Genomic DNA, 18,654 nt, shown 5'->3' on the forward strand with positions numbered 1-18,654 from the left:
TATTAAAGTTTGCAGCTCCCTTCAGATCTGCAGCGTGTTTAGCATCACTCTCAAAAAGCCATTATATGCCAAGGATGAAAAGCCAGACAGAGATCTGTAAGATAGTTAAACATTCAGCATCCATCAGGTCAGATTTTTCCTTTAGGAGTCTGCAAGAACAAAAAAAGAAACTGAAAGATAAGAGAGTGAAGCTACTTATAGGTTTGTCTAATATGTTGTGCAAGTTAGAAAGAATGATTGTATGACCTCCTTGGTTAATATTAATTATTAAATAGAGTTGTTTAAATTGGTTGTTTTCCTTACAATTACCCTGCTTTTAAGCATAGTACTCAAATTGTCAATAGGGTTGAGGTTGGAGCTTTGTGAAGACCATTCCAGAAGTTTTATGTTAGTCTTCTTTATCCATGTTAAAACCAGTTTTAATGTGTGTTTGGGATCATTGTCCTTTTGGAACTTGGTGTCCCAAGTCTAGCTGTTGGTTAGAGTTGAAGTTGAAGATTTTGGAGGTAGTCCTCCTCCTTCATTATTACATTCACTGTGTACAGTGTAGCAGTACCACTGGAGGCAAAACAGCCTCAGAACATGATGGTACCACCACCATGCTTGACAGCTGGTACATTTTTCTTAGGTTTGAAAGCCTCACCTTTACTCCTCCAAACATACCCCTTGTCATTGGGGGGCAAATAGCTCAATATCGGTCTCCTATGATCGAAAGATTTTTTTCTCCAGAAGGCACTGATTTTGTCCATGTGGGCAGCTGCAAATGTAATTCGAGCTTGAAGGGGTTGATTCTGGAGAAGAGGCTTTTTTCTTAGTCTACACTTAGTTTACTCGCTTCATTGTTGACAGTGATGCTGGTGTTCTAGCAGTTTCCAGTTCATGGCAGGCTTGAGCCTTGGTGGTTCCTGAACAACCTAACTAATTTGGTCTTATTAGAGGGTCATCCAGACTTTTGCAAAGTGGTGACACATCTGAATAACTTGTACTTATGCACAGTTCATTGAAATGATGATCTATGAATCTTCAGTTGTTTACAAATGGATCACAAAGATCATCCCAACTTGTATTAATTTCCTTTTCAGATCTTCACTGAATTCCTTGGACTTGCATTATTAATAGTACTGACTGATCCCATGAGTGCTGTCAAAAAAAGCCTTGTTATGCTAGCAAAGAGAAACAACCAGTTGTAGTCAGTCATGATGGCTAATGATGGGTTAATAGGCTTTTTCCTTGTCAGTTAAATGATGTTGTAGAACCTTCACCGCTGCTTTAATAAATCCAAACCTGTGCAACCAGCTCTTTTTTTAAAAGTCATTAAAGATGTTTGCTGTACAATCATTCCATCCTAGAAACAGAACAGTTCAAAGAAATCATTAATAGCCCAAATGATATCCATGCCCTTGATGAGCGTTTGTAAACTTCTGACCACAACTGTACATGAGGCAGGATACAAACTCGAGTTTCAACCAGCCATCCTCAAACATACGCCACATCCTGTCAGGTGTCTACTTCTGATTTTTCTGCTGAGACAGGACGGCCATTAATTGCATGACTTCAAGTTGTTGTTTGGTGGTAATAGTATATTCAGTGACTTTACCTCCCTACTCCACATGTCCTTACACTGCATCTCCTCAATGCTGAACTCACATTGTGTTGCTGCTTCTTGTTATTTGTTGCTTGTTAGTCTGGCATCATGTGAGCAGAACAAATGAGTGAAGATGTGAAAAAACAGGGAAAAAACCTGGGACAAGGTGCTGCAGCCTGTCAGGTAAGATGCCAAAATCAAATACTCACACTGTCAGTGAGATGGGGAGGGAGATGTTGGCAGATTCATCAAATATTTGTAAAGAAAGGGAAGCAAAGTCAAGCAAAAAAAACACATCCACTGCTTTGCAGCAGTCTGGCCCAGGTTTGTGTTCTGGAGCAGCTTCAGCTGAGAGAGAGTAGATAAATCTCTCAGTGTACAGGACAGTTAATAACAGGAGATATACAGGCTTCATTTTGCCAACAGCTTTCTAAACTACATTTTTTTGCCCCGTTATCTTATTTCCAACCATATTGTCACTCCATATGTGTGCTGCAGGCTCTATAGCTCAGCAGCCATGTCTGAACACACTCTATTACAGCCCCTCGGTGTACCATATCATCACAGATATCATGGCTCAACAGAGAACTGTTTACCAGTCAGACCACGGGCACAGAAAGGATCATAAATAATTAAGTGTTCAGTCGGCACTTTCAAATTCCAGGAAGCATTAATGACTGCTAGATCAGACTGCCTATAAATGTCAGTAAACACTCGGAGTTGAGGACAGTGGGTCTATTCACGTTCTGATGTAATCAACTCAAGGAGCTGATATGGGAGCAACACTCTGGGGAACCAATCAACTGAAGCGTGACATGCTTTCTTCTCGCTGCACAGCTTTGTTGAATCACAACAAGAGGATTTTAGTTTCATGGTCACTAAACTTTTAAATTGATGGCAGGGGAATTTTCTTGTCTCGCTGTTTTCTTGACCTTATCCGATTCACGGGGTTTGATTAGACCTCGCTACAGGATGCTCAAAACAGCCATCGACTGTGGTAGTGATATTGATCCCACTAAGCCATAAAGTAAAGCACATCTGACACGCTGTGTGGCCTTTTATTGCTAGATTAAAACATAATTTATTTCACTGCTTTGCACTTTCAACACATCGGACTTGGACACATGGGATGAAATGTCTCTAATTCTCATCTTATGTAACAATCAAATTAGTTTTTAATGAGGGAAAGCGTGTTTGGGGTCACATTAATGGGTTGCTTCAATCACATATTAAAGGAGTTTTAAAATGAACAGAGCCATGCTTAGCTGCTCTGCTCATCAGTCTTGCCTTATTTACAGCAGCAGCTCCACTTTGTGTGTTTGAGTGCAAACGGGAACAAACAGGAATTTCCCCCCTCATAAAAACGAGCTTCAGTGCACTTTATTGCAGAGCACCAGTTAGAGCTTCGCACCGGACACTGCTGTCACACTACAGCTGCACTATTTTTATTGTTCCTCTTTGGTGGAAACCTTTGAATTTTTCTGAGTATAAGGTCCCTTTACTATGGGATGTTGAAAGAGATTTTAGGAACTCAGAATGCATTTCACTGAAATCGAGAGTCTTCTTTGTACGGTGGCTCTGAGAGGTCAAATACACTGAGAAAACACCAGGAAATGGAAAAGAAGCATTTTAGGGGAGATAATAACATGACAGACCAGGTGTGGAAGTGACAAGTGAAAAGTAAAACGCTAATACCAAACCTATATCTACAGTGTTATACTGATTTATGCAAATAAAACACACATTACCTGCATCTGAATCCACTGCTTCTTGTCTTCTCTGTCACTACTTCTTCTGTCACATTATTGTCTCCAAGAAAAACACTCCTGTTGTACTTTTGAGATTTAATTTTTTCAATTTTTATTATTGCATTTTATTAAACGTCTGTTGTGTTTTGTGTGTTTTCGCAGCGTGTTTGTTATTTGGGGCCAGTTTAGCTTTATCTTGAATTGGATGCTTACTTCAAAGATTACCACATCTGCCTCCATCTCATCCTGTCACTAGCATCCTCCTCTGTCACACCAAACTCTGCATATCCTCCTTCATTGAATCCACAAATGATTTTTGTTGTCTTCCTCTTTTCCTCCTCTCTGACAGTTCCATACTTAAGACCCTTTCCAGATATATCCACTATTGCTCTGCACATGTCCAAACTATCTCAGCCTTGCCTTTCTAACTTTGTCTCCAAACTGCTCCACCTGAGCTGGACATCTGATGTGTTCATCTCTAATCCTGTCAATTTTGGCCACATCACCTCTAGTTGCTATCCTTTTGTTACAAATCATCCCTGACACTTGTCTCCACCCTCTCCACCCCAACTGCACTTTTCTCTTCACCTCTTCTGCAACGTCGCTTTGGATGGTTGAACCCAGGTATTTAAACTACTTGCGTTTATCTTCACTACCCCAATTCCTTGCAGCTTCACCTCTCCAAGTGTTTTCTGCCCATTCACACATGTATTCCGTCTTGCTTCTTGATGGCTTTCATTTCTCTTCTCTCCAGTGCATACCTCCACCTCTCAGACCAATCACTGATGTAATCCCATCACCACCTTGAATGCTTACTACCCCTACTGACTCATACTGCACACCTCACCCACTGTTTTGATTCTGAGCATCTCTATACTTCTCCTCCATCAACACTCTCAAAGCAGCGTCTGTAGCAATCTTTCTCAGCATGAAGCTGATTACTGACCTTTTTTAGTTTTTCCGATAATCTGGAGTAGCTGCAAAACAAGATGTGTTTATTAAGGATCTATTAACTCCTTTAACTTACTTGTTCTCTAATTTAATAGTAGTATATAGTAAAAAAAAACAAAAACCCCTCTGTTTTGAAAAAACTACTGCGACAGCTCCCCGTCTCATGGCTTCAGCTGGACCGCAGAATTCAGCAACCTTCTGTCCGAGTGCGTCATTTCTTGGGAGGAGTCAACCAAAGCAAGCATGGTGCCAAAAAGCAAGGAAAGAGGAATTTGGAAAGGAGAAATCCCTTTAGAGAAACTTTGCCTACTAGCTCTGGATCTGAACCAGAGGCAGCAAGAGCTCGGTTGGATTGTGTGATGAGTGTCTGATGAGGACTGGAGGCAATCTGATAAAACAATCAAAAGAAGAACTGACGATATTCCAGATGACATGAAGGCTGCTGTCTGCAGATATGAATACCTCCAAACTTTGGCTTTTCTTGGACATGAAAAGTTTGAAAAACCACTGCTTGATATCACAAACAAGGCTTTGGACATCGGAAAGATTTCTATGTGGATTTAAATGTACTCTAGGACTTTTGCTGCCATGTTTGGTTTGTTACTTAAGTTTGAAACATAACAGGAGTTTGTTTTGAGCTCTTGGTAAGATTTCACATCTTCCTAAAGTAAGTAAAGTAAGCTTTTATCTTCCAAAACTTCATCTTCACATTTCTACACCTGTGTTTAAATGTTAAAGACAACAACTAATAAATTACTACATGCACTGAGAGGTAAAAAAAAAACAACAACAAAAAAACAGGCCTTTGTTTGTTTGAACATTCATTGCGTCTCATTTCTTTCTCATTAGTCATTAAAAAAGCTGCAGCCTTTTGTTGAGGCTCGATGAGTAAACAATTTAAACAAAAATGACTAGCATAAATGCTTTCTCCAGCTGGTCATGAGTATCTTTTGCAGACATTTCTTTGACACGTCCCAGGAGGTGATGTTTTAGTGCCCGAAATGACTGATGTGGAAGCCTCAGGCACAGAAGACCTTCTGGACAAACGCACACAAATACATGTTGAGACACAGCTGAGCACCGTAAGTCTCTATGCCAAAACACCAGATGTGACATGTACACACACACACACACACACACACACACACACACACACACACACACACACACACACACACACACACACAAATCCAGTGGTGGTGATAACATCAACAGTCTCCCTCATTCTGCTGCACCTCTTTTCCTTCACCCTCACCTCTGCATTATTATTTCTATCCCACCTCTCACATCTACTGTCACGATCTCTTGTTTGCTGTCTTCCTCCCCCTACACGTTCCTGTCTCACTCACTATGTCTCATGATTGACAGGTCCTGCTAGGTCTCCAGAGATGCCTCTCTTGAAATTGCAGGGCTTATCAGACACATTGCATTTTCTAAATTACACTTTCATGAAATTGCCATCCATATGGTTACAGCTATATATAAAACACCCAGCACGCCCCTGCGGGCGGTTTATCCTTCCAGCTCGGGTCCTCTACCAGAGGCCTGGGAGCTTGAGGGTCCTGCGCAGTATCTTAGCTGTTCCCAGGACTGCGCTCTTCTGGACAGAGATCTCCGATGTTATTCCCGGGATCTGCTGGAGCCACTCGCCTAGTTTGGGAGTCACCGCACCTAGTGCTCCGATTACCACGGGGACCACCGTTACCTTCACCCTCCACATCCTCTCGAGCTCTTCTCTGAGCCCTTGGTATTTCTCCAGCTTCTCGTGTTCCTTCTTCCTGATATTGCTGTCATTTGGAACTGCTACATCGATCACTACGGCCGTCTTCTTCTGTTTGTCTACCACCACTATGTCCGGTTGGTTAGCCACCACCATTTTGTCCGTCTGTATCTGGAAGTCCCACAGGATCTTAGCTCGGTCATTCTCCATATATATATATATATATATATATATATATATATATATATATATATATATATATATACACACATATGTATACATATATATACATATATATATATAGTGGATAGTTTAAAAAAGGACTGTTAGATGGACAGGGATACTAGGATAAATTTGCACAGGCACAACAGATCTGATTTTTGGATCCCTTCTGGTTTTCCTCTAATACAGTGAGACAGTCTGGCTTGAATCAGATTGTATCTGTTTAGACAGTGATATGGAGATGATCCACATGTCATAAATTATAAATAAACACACTTTCTGTTGGGGTCTAAATAAAGCCAAAGCAGGTCTGTAACTACCATAGATGACAGTGAGGTCATGTCCTCATACTCTGGCTTTTGTGTTTCACGTGTAAAAGATCCAATTCATCAAATGAAGAAGGATGGATATAATCAAATAAGATAATATAAACTCAAAGCGTACCACATGCATAGTCCAGAATATAGCCATAACTTAACAGCCAAATTATAAGAAATAAAACATATCCCAGTGACAGTTGTGCATGTGTCAGCATCATCAGGACCCCACTCTTCATCACAAGATGTATTATGGGATGGGGAAAAAAAGATAAATATATATATTTTTCACTTATACACAATATTTTTCTTATTCAATCTGCACTTTAATCATTGATTTTTGTGAAGTATAGCAGATCTTAAAAAACTGAGTCACTGACATTCTCTCATTACCATTAAACTTTCCTTTCATCTCAGCATGCTTGAATCTTAGAGGTCTTGAATCTTAAGATAAACAGTGCATTAAGAAGGCTTTAAGAGCCTTTAAAATGTCCAATTTCTTTAATTTTTCAGTCTCACAGATCTCATCTTTTCCTCGTGAATCAAGATTAATTACTTACTTTTAGTTGTTTTTTAAAAAAAAAAAATGTATTAAAAATAAATGACTGGCTGAAATATTTCATGTATGTATTCAGACCCTTCACTTACTACTTTGTTAAATTACCTTTGGCAGCAATGATAGCCTCAAGCCGTAACCCTTGTGGTGTCCTCGAAACACAAATGGTCCCTAGGTGAATGACAAACAAGCATATGGGAATCCCGAGGACACCACAAAGGTAGGACTAAATCTAGGAACTTTTAGAAGATTGGGTTGGATGGGACACACTGATGCAGGGCCATGCTACTCATTAGGTACAGTAGGTGCACATCTGTTGGGTTCAGGTTCAGACTCCAGTTGGTCCGCTTCAGCACCTTCGCAGAGTTTAACTGAAGATCATTATCTGTTGAAATTAAACTTTTGCCCAGTTTTAGATGCTGAGCACTTTGGAAAAACAACTCTTTTATATCTTACTGCCTCTACACTTCCTCCTGTCCTGACTACACTGCCTGTTACAGAAACAAACATCCGCACAGCATGGTGCTGTTACTGCCCTATTTTACTGTACTGATGGAATTAATGAAAGATGCACAATAGCTCTTTAGGTCCTTGCACAGTGTTGGGAATTGTGATACAATACTTTAAACTTCATTTATCAGACCGAATAAAGTTGACAGTGACTCTCATAGTCATGTGCTATCTGGCAAAATCCCAGTGCAGCTGTCATGTGTCTTGAGGCTTTGCAGATGTGTGACTGCTTTTTGGGCATACGACAATCATGGTGATACACAGGCTTCAAAATAAAGGTTGCACTTTTTGAACACACTGGCTGTAGCAGTGAGGCACAACTTTTACTTTGAAGGTAAACAATCTCCAATTTCTTAGTTTTTACTAAATCTTGGCTTTTTGCAGACAGACATGAAAAACTACAGGCAACTGTGGCAGTCTGCTAGCAACTAAAGCAATCACTCTCACGTTTTTGGTGCAGCAGCTTCTTTGCATTTGCACCTGGCCGTTATTTACCCTCTTAATTCCTATGGAAGCAGTAAGGGTGTAACTAGTTCTTCACAAACTGCTTCTGCTTAGTTTCTTGTAAAATATATGAACTGTATATATGTCATGTGCCGTAGTTCATCTGAGGCTGTATTTACCTGTTTTTGTTATATCCTGTTATGTAAAACCTTAGAACTGACAGAAGGTGTCCTTATATTTTTACCATAACTGTATCATTAATGGTGACCGTACTGTATTCAAGCTCAGAGGTCCTCACATTGTGCATATTTGCATACCAGTGTAGTATAACTGACAAATTATTAATATCAATAGTTACAGATTTCATTTTTTCACTGTTTTATTGTAGTAACAATGTTTGATCTAATATATGACTATACGACTATCTTTACTTATACAAACAGACTGCAGTTTTGCCAATTATATATTGAGTTCTCGTGACCAGAGCAAAAATAATAAAACAGGAGCAAACACAATCCAGATGTAAACACAGAAATAGCGCCACGCACCAAAACTCAAAGAAAGCCCTACTACTATGTAGATCGATGCTAGGCCCTGTAGCTGATATGATATGAAATCCTGGTCATTCACACAGATGTTTAATTGGTCGTTCTGATCATGACGATGATGAAGATGCACATATGCAACTGAGCAAACACAGACCACAAATGTGTCAATCAGTCACGGTGTCTTCATGCTCACACAGCCTCCGGTAGAAGACCAATCAGACAAAATGATTGCAAACACATGCGGACATGTGGTTTTAGGCGAAGGGGGCTGTATTATTATACAAACTACTTACTTCCTTTAACATATGAGGCAACAATAACTGAGCACTGAGATGTTAAACTGCTGACACCTGACACCACATTTACAGGCTTTGGACGTAAACAAACAATCCCGGTGCTCCCGTCAAGCTCCGCATCGCTCCTTCCGTGAGTGTACTGGAAGGGCCATATATGGCAGAAAAAGATCTGGACCTTGAGACCTGTCCCCTGTCACACACAGACACACGAGTGTTTTCCAATAAAACCGTGAGGTCTTCTGTTTGAGAAGTGCAGAGAAAACATTTCCAAGTGTGTCCGGAGGAGCCCGTACTCTACGAAGGACGATTTGGAGGATGAGCGCGCGCAGTGGGGACACGCCGTGAAAAGTTAAATATTCACAACAATGCAACTTTCATTTTCACGGATAAATCGCCCGGCGCTCGCGGAGGGAGCGGGCATTGCCTAAAAGGAAGGACTGTTTTTCAGCGCACGCGGACGAGTGACGTGCCTCAGCCACACGCGTCTTTCTCGTGGACGCTTCCATGTGTTAGCTCTCTCTCTCTCTCTCTCTCTCTCTGCTCAGCTGTTATATCCCAGCTCGCCACAGCTCATATATCAGTTACCGGGTCCCGACCAATCCCCGCGCGCTGTCAGAGCTCGAAAGAGGAGGCAGCAGCGGACAGCGGAATCGCAGAGAGGCGTACCGCACTGGGGGGTGAGGAGAGAGAAGCACACACCCAGCCGTCCACCCATCCGTCGGTCCGTCCTCCTTTACCCCTCCCGGCCTAAGAGACTCGCGCACGGGCTGATCCCTGCTTCCAGCTGCAGCTGTTCGGGCAAACCGGAGAGGCGCGAGGCAGGATGCGCGATGGGACAAGCGTGCGGACACGCGCTCCTCTGCCGTAGCCAGCCGCCGTCCTCTGAGATGTAAGTGCGAGTGTTTCTGATAAGTGTTTGCATCTCGAAGCTGCCTGCCACTCTTCCGCTGTGGAAACACATGGCGTCTAGCAGCGAGCCAAATACTGAGTGGTGTGTGTGTAGTAGTAGCAGCAGTGTGAGTGCGACCTGCAGGGTGTCAATCTCCGCACTGACAGCGGCGGTAATAGACCACACGTGAACCATGCATGCAGCTGTCAGTGCAAACCCGCACACAAAATCACCGTCACGTCACCAAAATGATCTCTGACTGCTCCCGCAGGGAATTTGGTGACCTTATCGCCCCTTTGTATCTTCCAGGAAATCATGACATTACACTGATGGGCTACTCTTCCTCTAATATTCCTACAGGGAGAAATACACCGCCAGCCGTGATATGCCTCCTAACTGGATTCTCTCCATGAAAACTATGATATTAAAAACATATTTTAAGGGCAGACTAGATCTAGAATTAATGATAGTCTTGCCCTGTCTTTCTAATAAGGTACCCTTCGTAAATGGTTTATAAGCTGTTGCTAACAGCTTTATTAATGTTTTAGAAGTAATTTAGCCAGGTTTTAAGATGAACTAAAATAAGTGCAACTGGGGGTCGACAAGTTGGGGAAAAACTGAGTGACTGGAGCCAACCTTTGACCTGGAAAAAGGCTCTCTGGCAACTGCATAGATATCTGTTTCTGACTTTTTCTGCATGCCTTTATGTCTTGCTGACATGTTAAGCCTACTCAAAAGAAAGAATGAACACACACACACACACACACACATCTGATGCGGTTTATAACTCATCTATAAAGCTATTATCTGCCACTTTGAAATCCATTATAGAGAATGCCTTATAAGGGAAATTATGTTTGAAATCCCCCGACCTTTTTGAGATAAATTCTTCTGTTGTACAGATTTTTGTCTGCTGAAACCCTGAAATACATCATCACAGAGCTTAAACCGGGGCTCTTTTTCAGAGTTAATGTTCATTCCCGTTCCCGAGGCTGTTTTTTTTACTTTCTAAAAAAGATAGATGTTTTTTTTTTCTTTCACAGGAAGGCAACGATGAGCCCTGGATCAAAGGAGGCTGACATGATCATTATAATAATTGGCTGCTCTATTTGATCCAATGTAGCAGCCCAGTATCGCATCCTAGTTTTGTCTGGCATACAGTGTTTGTCGTGTCGTGTATTAATCATTGCTTCAGCTGGATGTGTTGCTGTGCTGGAGTTCATTGTGTTGTGTGCTGTAGCTGTTTGCCCTCTGTCTGTTTGACGTGAGTCTTCACGCTGACACCTGCCTGAACACTGATGAACTTTTAAATGTCAGGGCTCAATGATTATCTAAATGTTAGTTAATAAAGCAGCGCGGTCCTCACGTAGAACCAGCTCTCTGCCGTCTGAAATTAAAGTTTACTGTGTAAGCTCACAAAGCCTGCTCTCAAATTAAAGTGACACTGCATGAGCAAACCGATCAGATAGCAAGGACTTCTCCCCAAGGAAGGCATCCGTAGCACACTGTGTGTTTTATAAAACTCCCCACCCCCCTCGCCTCCTTTGTAACTGAATAAGATCATTTGTGGATAATAACCCAGTGATGTCATTTTACAATGACTGCACATATATTAGTAAAATCTCCCTCATAGTAATTTCAGCTCTGTCTGAAAGTTGGAAAAAAAATCCTCTAATGGCTTTTATTCCCTCCTTCATTATTGGTTTAAACTCAATAAAGGAAATCACTGGAGGATAATGACTTTCATTCACCTCACCGCAGAGAAGACTAAGCTTCTTACTTTGAGCGTTTGTTGGCCATTCCTGGAAAAAAAAAAGATTATAGCCAGAAGTTTGTGGGAATAATGAATGTGCCACATGGATGTCAGTGATCTCTGATATACAATTAGATTCAGTAGCTGGTCTCACCTGCTTCCCTCACGCTCGAGCAGGTTTGACAGCGCACACCGGTGATCTGAGGGGGTCATTAAGTGTGGCACTTTGACAAAATACAGAAAAGCAGATGTCATGCCTGCACCCGTTGGGATGTGAGCCTCCTGCGACTGCGTGCTGAGATCAAATGCAGCGCTTTTGGCTGAAAATTCTGAGAGAGACATCTGCAGGCTTTTGCATTTTTGTCATTGTGATGGGTTTTCAGAGGTATGGATTCCTGGATCGTTGCTTTGAGAGGCAGTTATTCATCATCTGACACAGTGACAGCGCTCTACAGTATCAGATGCACGCTGCCACCGAATCGTTCGCCGCTCTGTGTTTAATGTTTGTGCCATGCGCCGTTACGTTACTTGAAGTGTTTTGCAGGTTCTAAACATCCTTTTAGGAAGCCACCTTCGCATTCAGTGCACTTTGGTTATTCGCTGTTATCATTTTAACAGCTGACACACATCGCCCCTGTGTGTGTGTATCTGTGCGTCAGCTGGTGTGCACGTGAATGGTATCCAGCCTGAAAAATAGTGCAGTTTGTTGGAGCGACGCCAGGCAGTCAGATTCCCCCAGCCTCCCGCTGAACACACACACTCACAGCGAAATGCACAGAAGTACACAGCAGAGGCAGACTTGTAACCCGACTCCTGATGAGTGAGCATGTGTGTGTGTGTGTGTTGGAGAGAGGGAGACAGGGAGAGGGAGAAAGGATGCTGATGTTGCACTGTGTTATCATCAGTAATGGGCTCATCAATACTAAAATATTCAGAGAGAGAGAGACAGAGAAAAGAGACAGAGCGGGAACAGGCAGATAAAGTGAAGGCAAAGAGAAAGTGGCACAAACCTTTGTGTGCACTGTTTGCTTGCTTTTGCACATGTTTGTGTGGTTTTGTGTAGCTACTAAATATGTGCGCTTCAGCAAAAAACATACAAACAAACATTTGGCTTAAAAACTCTCTATTCTGACTTTTAACCATATTTTGATTCCCTCACCCGTCTCCAGGATTTCATGCAGCAGCATTTATCCAAAAAGTACAATGTAGTCTGTGCATGAGCTGCTGATATACATTTTTATTCGCTTAACAAATGAAACCATTACCTGTGCTGCACAAAAATAATGTTATGTCCTTTAGCTAGGGTGTAAATTTAATGAGTTAAGTTTGCTTGAAATATTAAAGTGAATGAATAATTGGTTGCTCTCATTATCTGCATGAAAAAGCCTACAGTATTACGAGGGAGCTGTTAAAGCTTCGGTGCAGCGTTGAATTATGAGAGGTCAAAGGTTAGAAAGAAAGAAGAATCATGAGCAGATTGCAGGGAGTGTGTAGCACATTGCAGTTCCTACATTCATCATCACATTATTGCATATCACAGAGTTGCAATCCAAACGATTATGTGATTACTTGAATTGCATAAGTTCTTTAATTATCTGCATTATGGGTGAACAGAGAAACATCATAACAGGGGTTTTGCATATGTGATGTCACAGTAATATCCTCGACAGTGTAACCACTTTCAAATGAAGAGATGTGCACATTATTTATAATTTATTGCACCAAAGGAAACTGCGCAACAGCCGTAAAAAACTGGCATATCTATAGTTGCTAACACCACCTCACCTCTCCTGTCACCTCTAAAGGCAATCAGATCCTCAGATCCAGAGATGTTTAAACCGAGTAAGCACAGACCCCAGACACGCAGCCGAATTTTGAATCCCAACAAAAAATAGAAGCAGAGACGACCCATTTCCAATCACTGTCAGCACAACCTTTTCTGTGACGTGCCGCTAAGGCTGCTTCTGTGCTGATACAGAATTTGTTAGGATTTGTGCTTATACAATGTGGCCGTATGCAAGGCTTAACAGCGTAGTATTTACTGCCAGCCATATGACGCTGTGTTACAGAGAAAGGCAGGAAAAAAATGTGTAATTAGTTGCTTTCCACAGGAAATACAAGAACCCCAATACTGGCTAAAAATCATTGTCTCATCATCATGAGTGGCAGGTTTTTCATAAATGTTAAGTTACATAATCTTGCATCTGCATATTTGTATAATTAACTTTGTGATTTGGGGTTTGGATCTTCAGTAAATTCAATAACTGCTAAAGTGTTTTGTTCCTAATTGCAGAGACATGTGTCAGCTTTGCACCTCTGGCCATAACAAACTCAGGCATCAAACTAGATCAACATAAACTTAATTAAAGAAGAGTTTAAACACATAAGCCCATACTGTAAGGAAACCTGTCTTAATATTGTCAAGGGGATACTCTCTGACTTGAGATTATCATTGAAATATATATCACGGGAAGCACTGCTCTCATATCTTCCCAACCCTGGTTCACTTACTGCACTTCTCTAATGATGTCGAGTTTACTGAACGTAAACTGAACCGGTTCCATTCACATTTATACACGATTTCCTCCTGTAAACACAGCTGGTTTTCATTATTAAAGCCTTTAATTTGCTAAATAGACAGAGTAAGAATTCTCTGCTCTGTGCAGCTTTCTGTTTAAAATGAGTTCCCTGCTTTGAATAAAACTGAAATGACTTTTGTAAACTGGCACAAAACAATCATAAAGACTGTAGTGCAGTTATTATCCATCTGTTCATCCACTCATTTTCTGTATGCATGGAGATGAACCCTGTCCTAACCCACATTAGATAAGAGGCTTCAAACACCTTGTTTTATCACAGATTTACACATATACAGTGGCTTGCAGAAGTATTTGGCCCCCTTGAACTTTCCCACATTTTGTCACATTACAGCCACAAACATGAATCAGTTTTATTGGAGTTCCACGTGAAAGACCAACACAAAGTGGAACACGTGAGAAGTGGAACGAAAATCATACATGATTCCAAACATTTTTTACAAATAAATAACTGAAAAGTGGGGTGTGCGTAATTAGCCCTAGAGATAAATAATAACTAATGATAATATCCTTTGTCAAAAAGGAAAGTTGTAAGCCTAACATTGAAAGTAGAGAGGGTGTCTGTCTCCAAATCCAAACTGGGAGCAGGTTTCAGAATGATTTTGAATTCAGTTCTGGATTTAACAAGGAGCCACTGAAGAAGAGTTTCACAGAAGCACGTCTATATGCCTCTGTGAAAGGGAATTTGAGCTACTTCATTATTCTGAATGGATTCAACTCAATGCCCTCAATAATCACAATAACAAGGCATGTATTTTAATTTGTGTGTGTATTTAAGCTTGAAAGAATGAGATGGGATGCATTAATTTAGTTACAAGCCATTCAACATTAATGTTAAACAGCGTAATCTGTGTAATTAGATGTCATACAACTGTCACTGTAACAGAGAGGAAGTCTATTTCATGTCAGCCAATAGAAAACCCTGCACTCCCTCACTGCCTTCACTAAGTTTTATATAAACTGATAGACCGCAAAATCGCCATTTATCGTAAAAATGGATCTGTGAATATGATTAACCAAGCGGAGCTGCTAAATGAGCCGATGTTTGTTTAGTCCTGCTAACATTTTGCAGTCAACTGAGATCAATTTATCTCAGTTTATGTTTATGTTTATTTAAAAGGGACAATAGATATTAATTAATACGAGCACTTAAATTCATCGAGTAAATATGCTAGGTTTAGCCACACAGATTCATTTTCATCTGTAGTCCTTGGCAGGTTGATGGCATATTCAATAAGTCAACAAAAACAAACATTCAGAGGCATGTGAGCATGAGTAAAATACATAAATAAACACATAATCATATACCTTTTTAAAAATCGAAGACCAAAATCACTTATAAAAACACATTAGAATCAAGGACCGTTTGAATCAGCATCCTGCAAAAGTTTCGCAGACTTTTCATGTAAATAAAGAGTGTTGCAGACATTTGAACATCATGTAGTTTAGTTAGAGTAGAGAAATAACCGTCAACTTTGCACACACTAGTTGCATACAGAGTCATTTTGATTAGGTTTTAGGGAGTGGGCACGTAGCTGAAAGCTGAAAGTGAAAGAAAGTCATGATTTTCACTACAGTTTTGTAGCACAAAGCAGTGTGAATTAGCAATATCTTAAAAGATATGACACCCCTCTATAATTTTATTATGACTTTGCATTCATTATTATATGGACAAAGGTGGTTGAGGGTCCATTCCATGGTACGTATGAGTTTGTAGAACATTATTTATCTAGAACTTTTCTTGGTTTGTGTGTCATCATTGTTTTTTTTTCTATTGTGGGGTCTGCACTGGAATAGAAAACCTTTCCATCTGGTCTCTTATGGTGACTGTTTCTTACACCTTATTAGGAGGAGTTATTTTAAAGGTGGAGGGTAGAATTTCAGCTGGGCTATGGTGTCATTTTTCATGCCGATTAAAGCAAAAGCAGGTTGACTTTAGAGGAGGGTTTTCTGTAGGTGCATTTTGTGCCAGTTATGGAAAGAATACAGACAGGAAATGAATATAAGTCAATACAATATCATCAAGTGTGTGGTGTGTATTTGTGTGTGTGTGAGCCTGGAGGTGTCACAGGAAAATGACGCTGACAGCCCCCATGGTTCCCAGCTTTGGCTCCAGCAGCTCCTGTCAGCCTCCTTATCTCTATGTACTGTTGCCACAGACAGGTGTGTGTGTGTAGGTGTCTACGACAGCGAGTGTGTTTACAACTCTGTGTGTATACAAGTTAGAAGTGTGTGTGTGTGTGTGTGTGTGTGTGTATGAATGGTTACAGCTGTCTCACTGTCAGTAATCAAATGGACAACCACAACTGTGTGCATGAGTGTTTTTGTCAGCGGGTACAATCGTGGTGTGTTTGTGTGTATTTGTCCTCCCCAAGGAGATCAAGGCGGGAGGTGAGGCAGCTGTGTTTGTGGCACAGAGGTTTGGTTTAATTAGAAAACGCTATCATGTCTCCTCCGTCGTCGTGGCAAGAAGCTAAAGGAGTATTGGCAGATGGCTTTAACACTTGCAGTTTTTGTTTCAGACTTTGTGTTCCCGTGCAACACTTCAGTGCCTGAATGCACTGAGATTACTTTAGGGTATTTGAGTTTAAAGCGTAACTTATAGCCTTGCAAATGTGTCTGTCAGGTTTCTGTTCAGACAGAGAGGAGAGGAGTTTTCAACCACTACAAACGTGCTCCTGTGCAAAATCCCAACCCCGCTTTGGTGAATGTGGATGACCTATGCATGCGCATAACCAGAATAAGGACGGGAGTGACCGTAAAGTTCACAAGGAATGGGAGAGGCACAAGAAAGAACTAGTCTGAAGGCCACATGACGTTTGTAGGTCTGTAGCGATTGACTCTTTGGAAAGTTGTTGACCTCTGTGCTCTATGTGCCTCACGATTCGTCGACCCTGCGCTGGGATTTTATGTGGCCACAACTTCATGGCGGAGTGCTGCCATTCCCAATCTCTTCCACTTTGTTATAATACAGTTGACTGTAGAATATTTAGTAGCGAGGAAATTTCAACAATGGACTTGTTGCAGAGGTGGCGTCCTATCATGGAATCACACTGGAATTCAAAGAGCTGCTGAGAGCAAGCCATTCTTTCATAAATGTTTGTAGAACTAGTTTGCATGTCTTGGTGCTTGATTTGATGCACTTTTGGCCATGGAAGTGATTGGAACAGCTGAATTCAGGGATTTTGATGGATGGTGAATAGAGCAGGGCGATATGACCAAAAATATTTATCACGATATACATTTTAAAATTTGCGTTAACGATATAACTGACGATATAATTGACACTAGACAAATTACTTTACAGCTCCACAACTTTATTAGTGCAAAAAACCCCATCAATGTATTTGCACTTAAACAAGCAGCTGTTTTTTAATGTGCATTAAAGTTATATAAATCAAAGGATTGATTTTAAGTGTGCCGTATTTTCCAAACAACACGGTAATAACGACGGCCTGCTAGCATGCGCTACCAAAAATAGTGCTTTGTTGTATATCTGACGGACGCAAGCTAAACCAGTTCCACACCACTGAAGTTGCAGCATTTTAACAAACCAATTCTGGTTCATCCGTTTCATTCAACGATCCACTTTCACCCTTCTCATTCTCCATCGCCGCCATGTGCGTATGTAAACATAGGCACTGCGCATGCGCGTTTTACCCATATTCTATCGCGATATTTTATTTTCCTATCATTGCCCAAAATTACACCGGTATTACCGTGAACGGTATGAAATAGCCCAGCCCTAATGGTGAATCCTTTTGGCAATGTAGTGTATTTCTGACACTGTCCCTATCAGACAGCAGATGTTCTCTGCAGGTCTCGGGACAGAGAACTGTAAACATCTACATGCTTGCTTTTGTTTTCGCTGTCACCACATCTTGACTTTTGGACAAACATGTTAGGTCGTACTCTCTGCTGTCATCAACACAACTAATTAATAGCTTATGATAAAAACATGGTCAATCGTCTAGAAGACTTCCATAGATATGGGGAATTAATTCCAAGGGGAGCTAAAGCTTTTCTGGGTTGGTTGTGCAATTCCACTGCCTGAGGCAAACAGGCCCACAAACCAGTCAGCAACCCTCTGGCAACCTCCAGTTGCTCAAAAAAAACCTCTGCATTCCCTGGTTGCATAACTGGTTGCTGGAGGTTCCTGTCGTTGCCAAGTGAAATCAGTGGCTGCACCAAAAAACTCATTGTGGTTGCCTTTACATGTGACTACTGCTTGGCAAGTAGTTAGCAAATGTTTGGAGACAAGCCAGCATCTTTCATGCAAGGATTGGTTTTGTGCAGCATCATATAACTCTTTGCAACAGCAACCACTTGATGTGATTAAGGAATACACATCGGCGTCAGTGAGCGGTCTCCTGGCCTGTGTGACTGGGCCTTTCATCTCTCGTATTAACAGCCAAGTTTTTTAGGGTCTGTCTGTGATCACTTTTAAAGAATGCAGATACACTTAAAAAAGAAAAATCATAATCAGATGATAGCAAATATTTTTGACATGCGATTTCT

At 41.2% G+C, this 18,654-nt stretch overlaps 1 protein-coding gene across 1 annotated transcript in view; it reads left to right on the forward strand.

The window, feature by feature from the left end:
• The first annotated feature begins 9,477 nt into the window (after positions 1 to 9,477).
• pde2a (phosphodiesterase 2A) overlaps positions 9,478 to 18,654 on the forward strand; it is a 172,568-nt gene continuing 163,391 nt past the window's right edge. The window contains exon 1 of the mRNA XM_085245343.1: positions 9,478 to 9,786. Coding sequence (XP_085101469.1) covers positions 9,728 to 9,786 — 59 coding nt within the window. The 5' untranslated portion in view covers positions 9,478 to 9,727. The remainder of the gene's footprint in view (positions 9,787 to 18,654) is intronic.

Source organism: Mchenga conophoros, linkage group LG14 (assembly GCF_057382185.1).
Source record: "Mchenga conophoros isolate Kocher_MC1m ecotype Shallow Benthic linkage group LG14, M_conophoros_male_GT1.1, whole genome shotgun sequence".
Lineage (NCBI taxonomy): Eukaryota > Metazoa > Chordata > Actinopteri > Cichliformes > Cichlidae > Mchenga > Mchenga conophoros.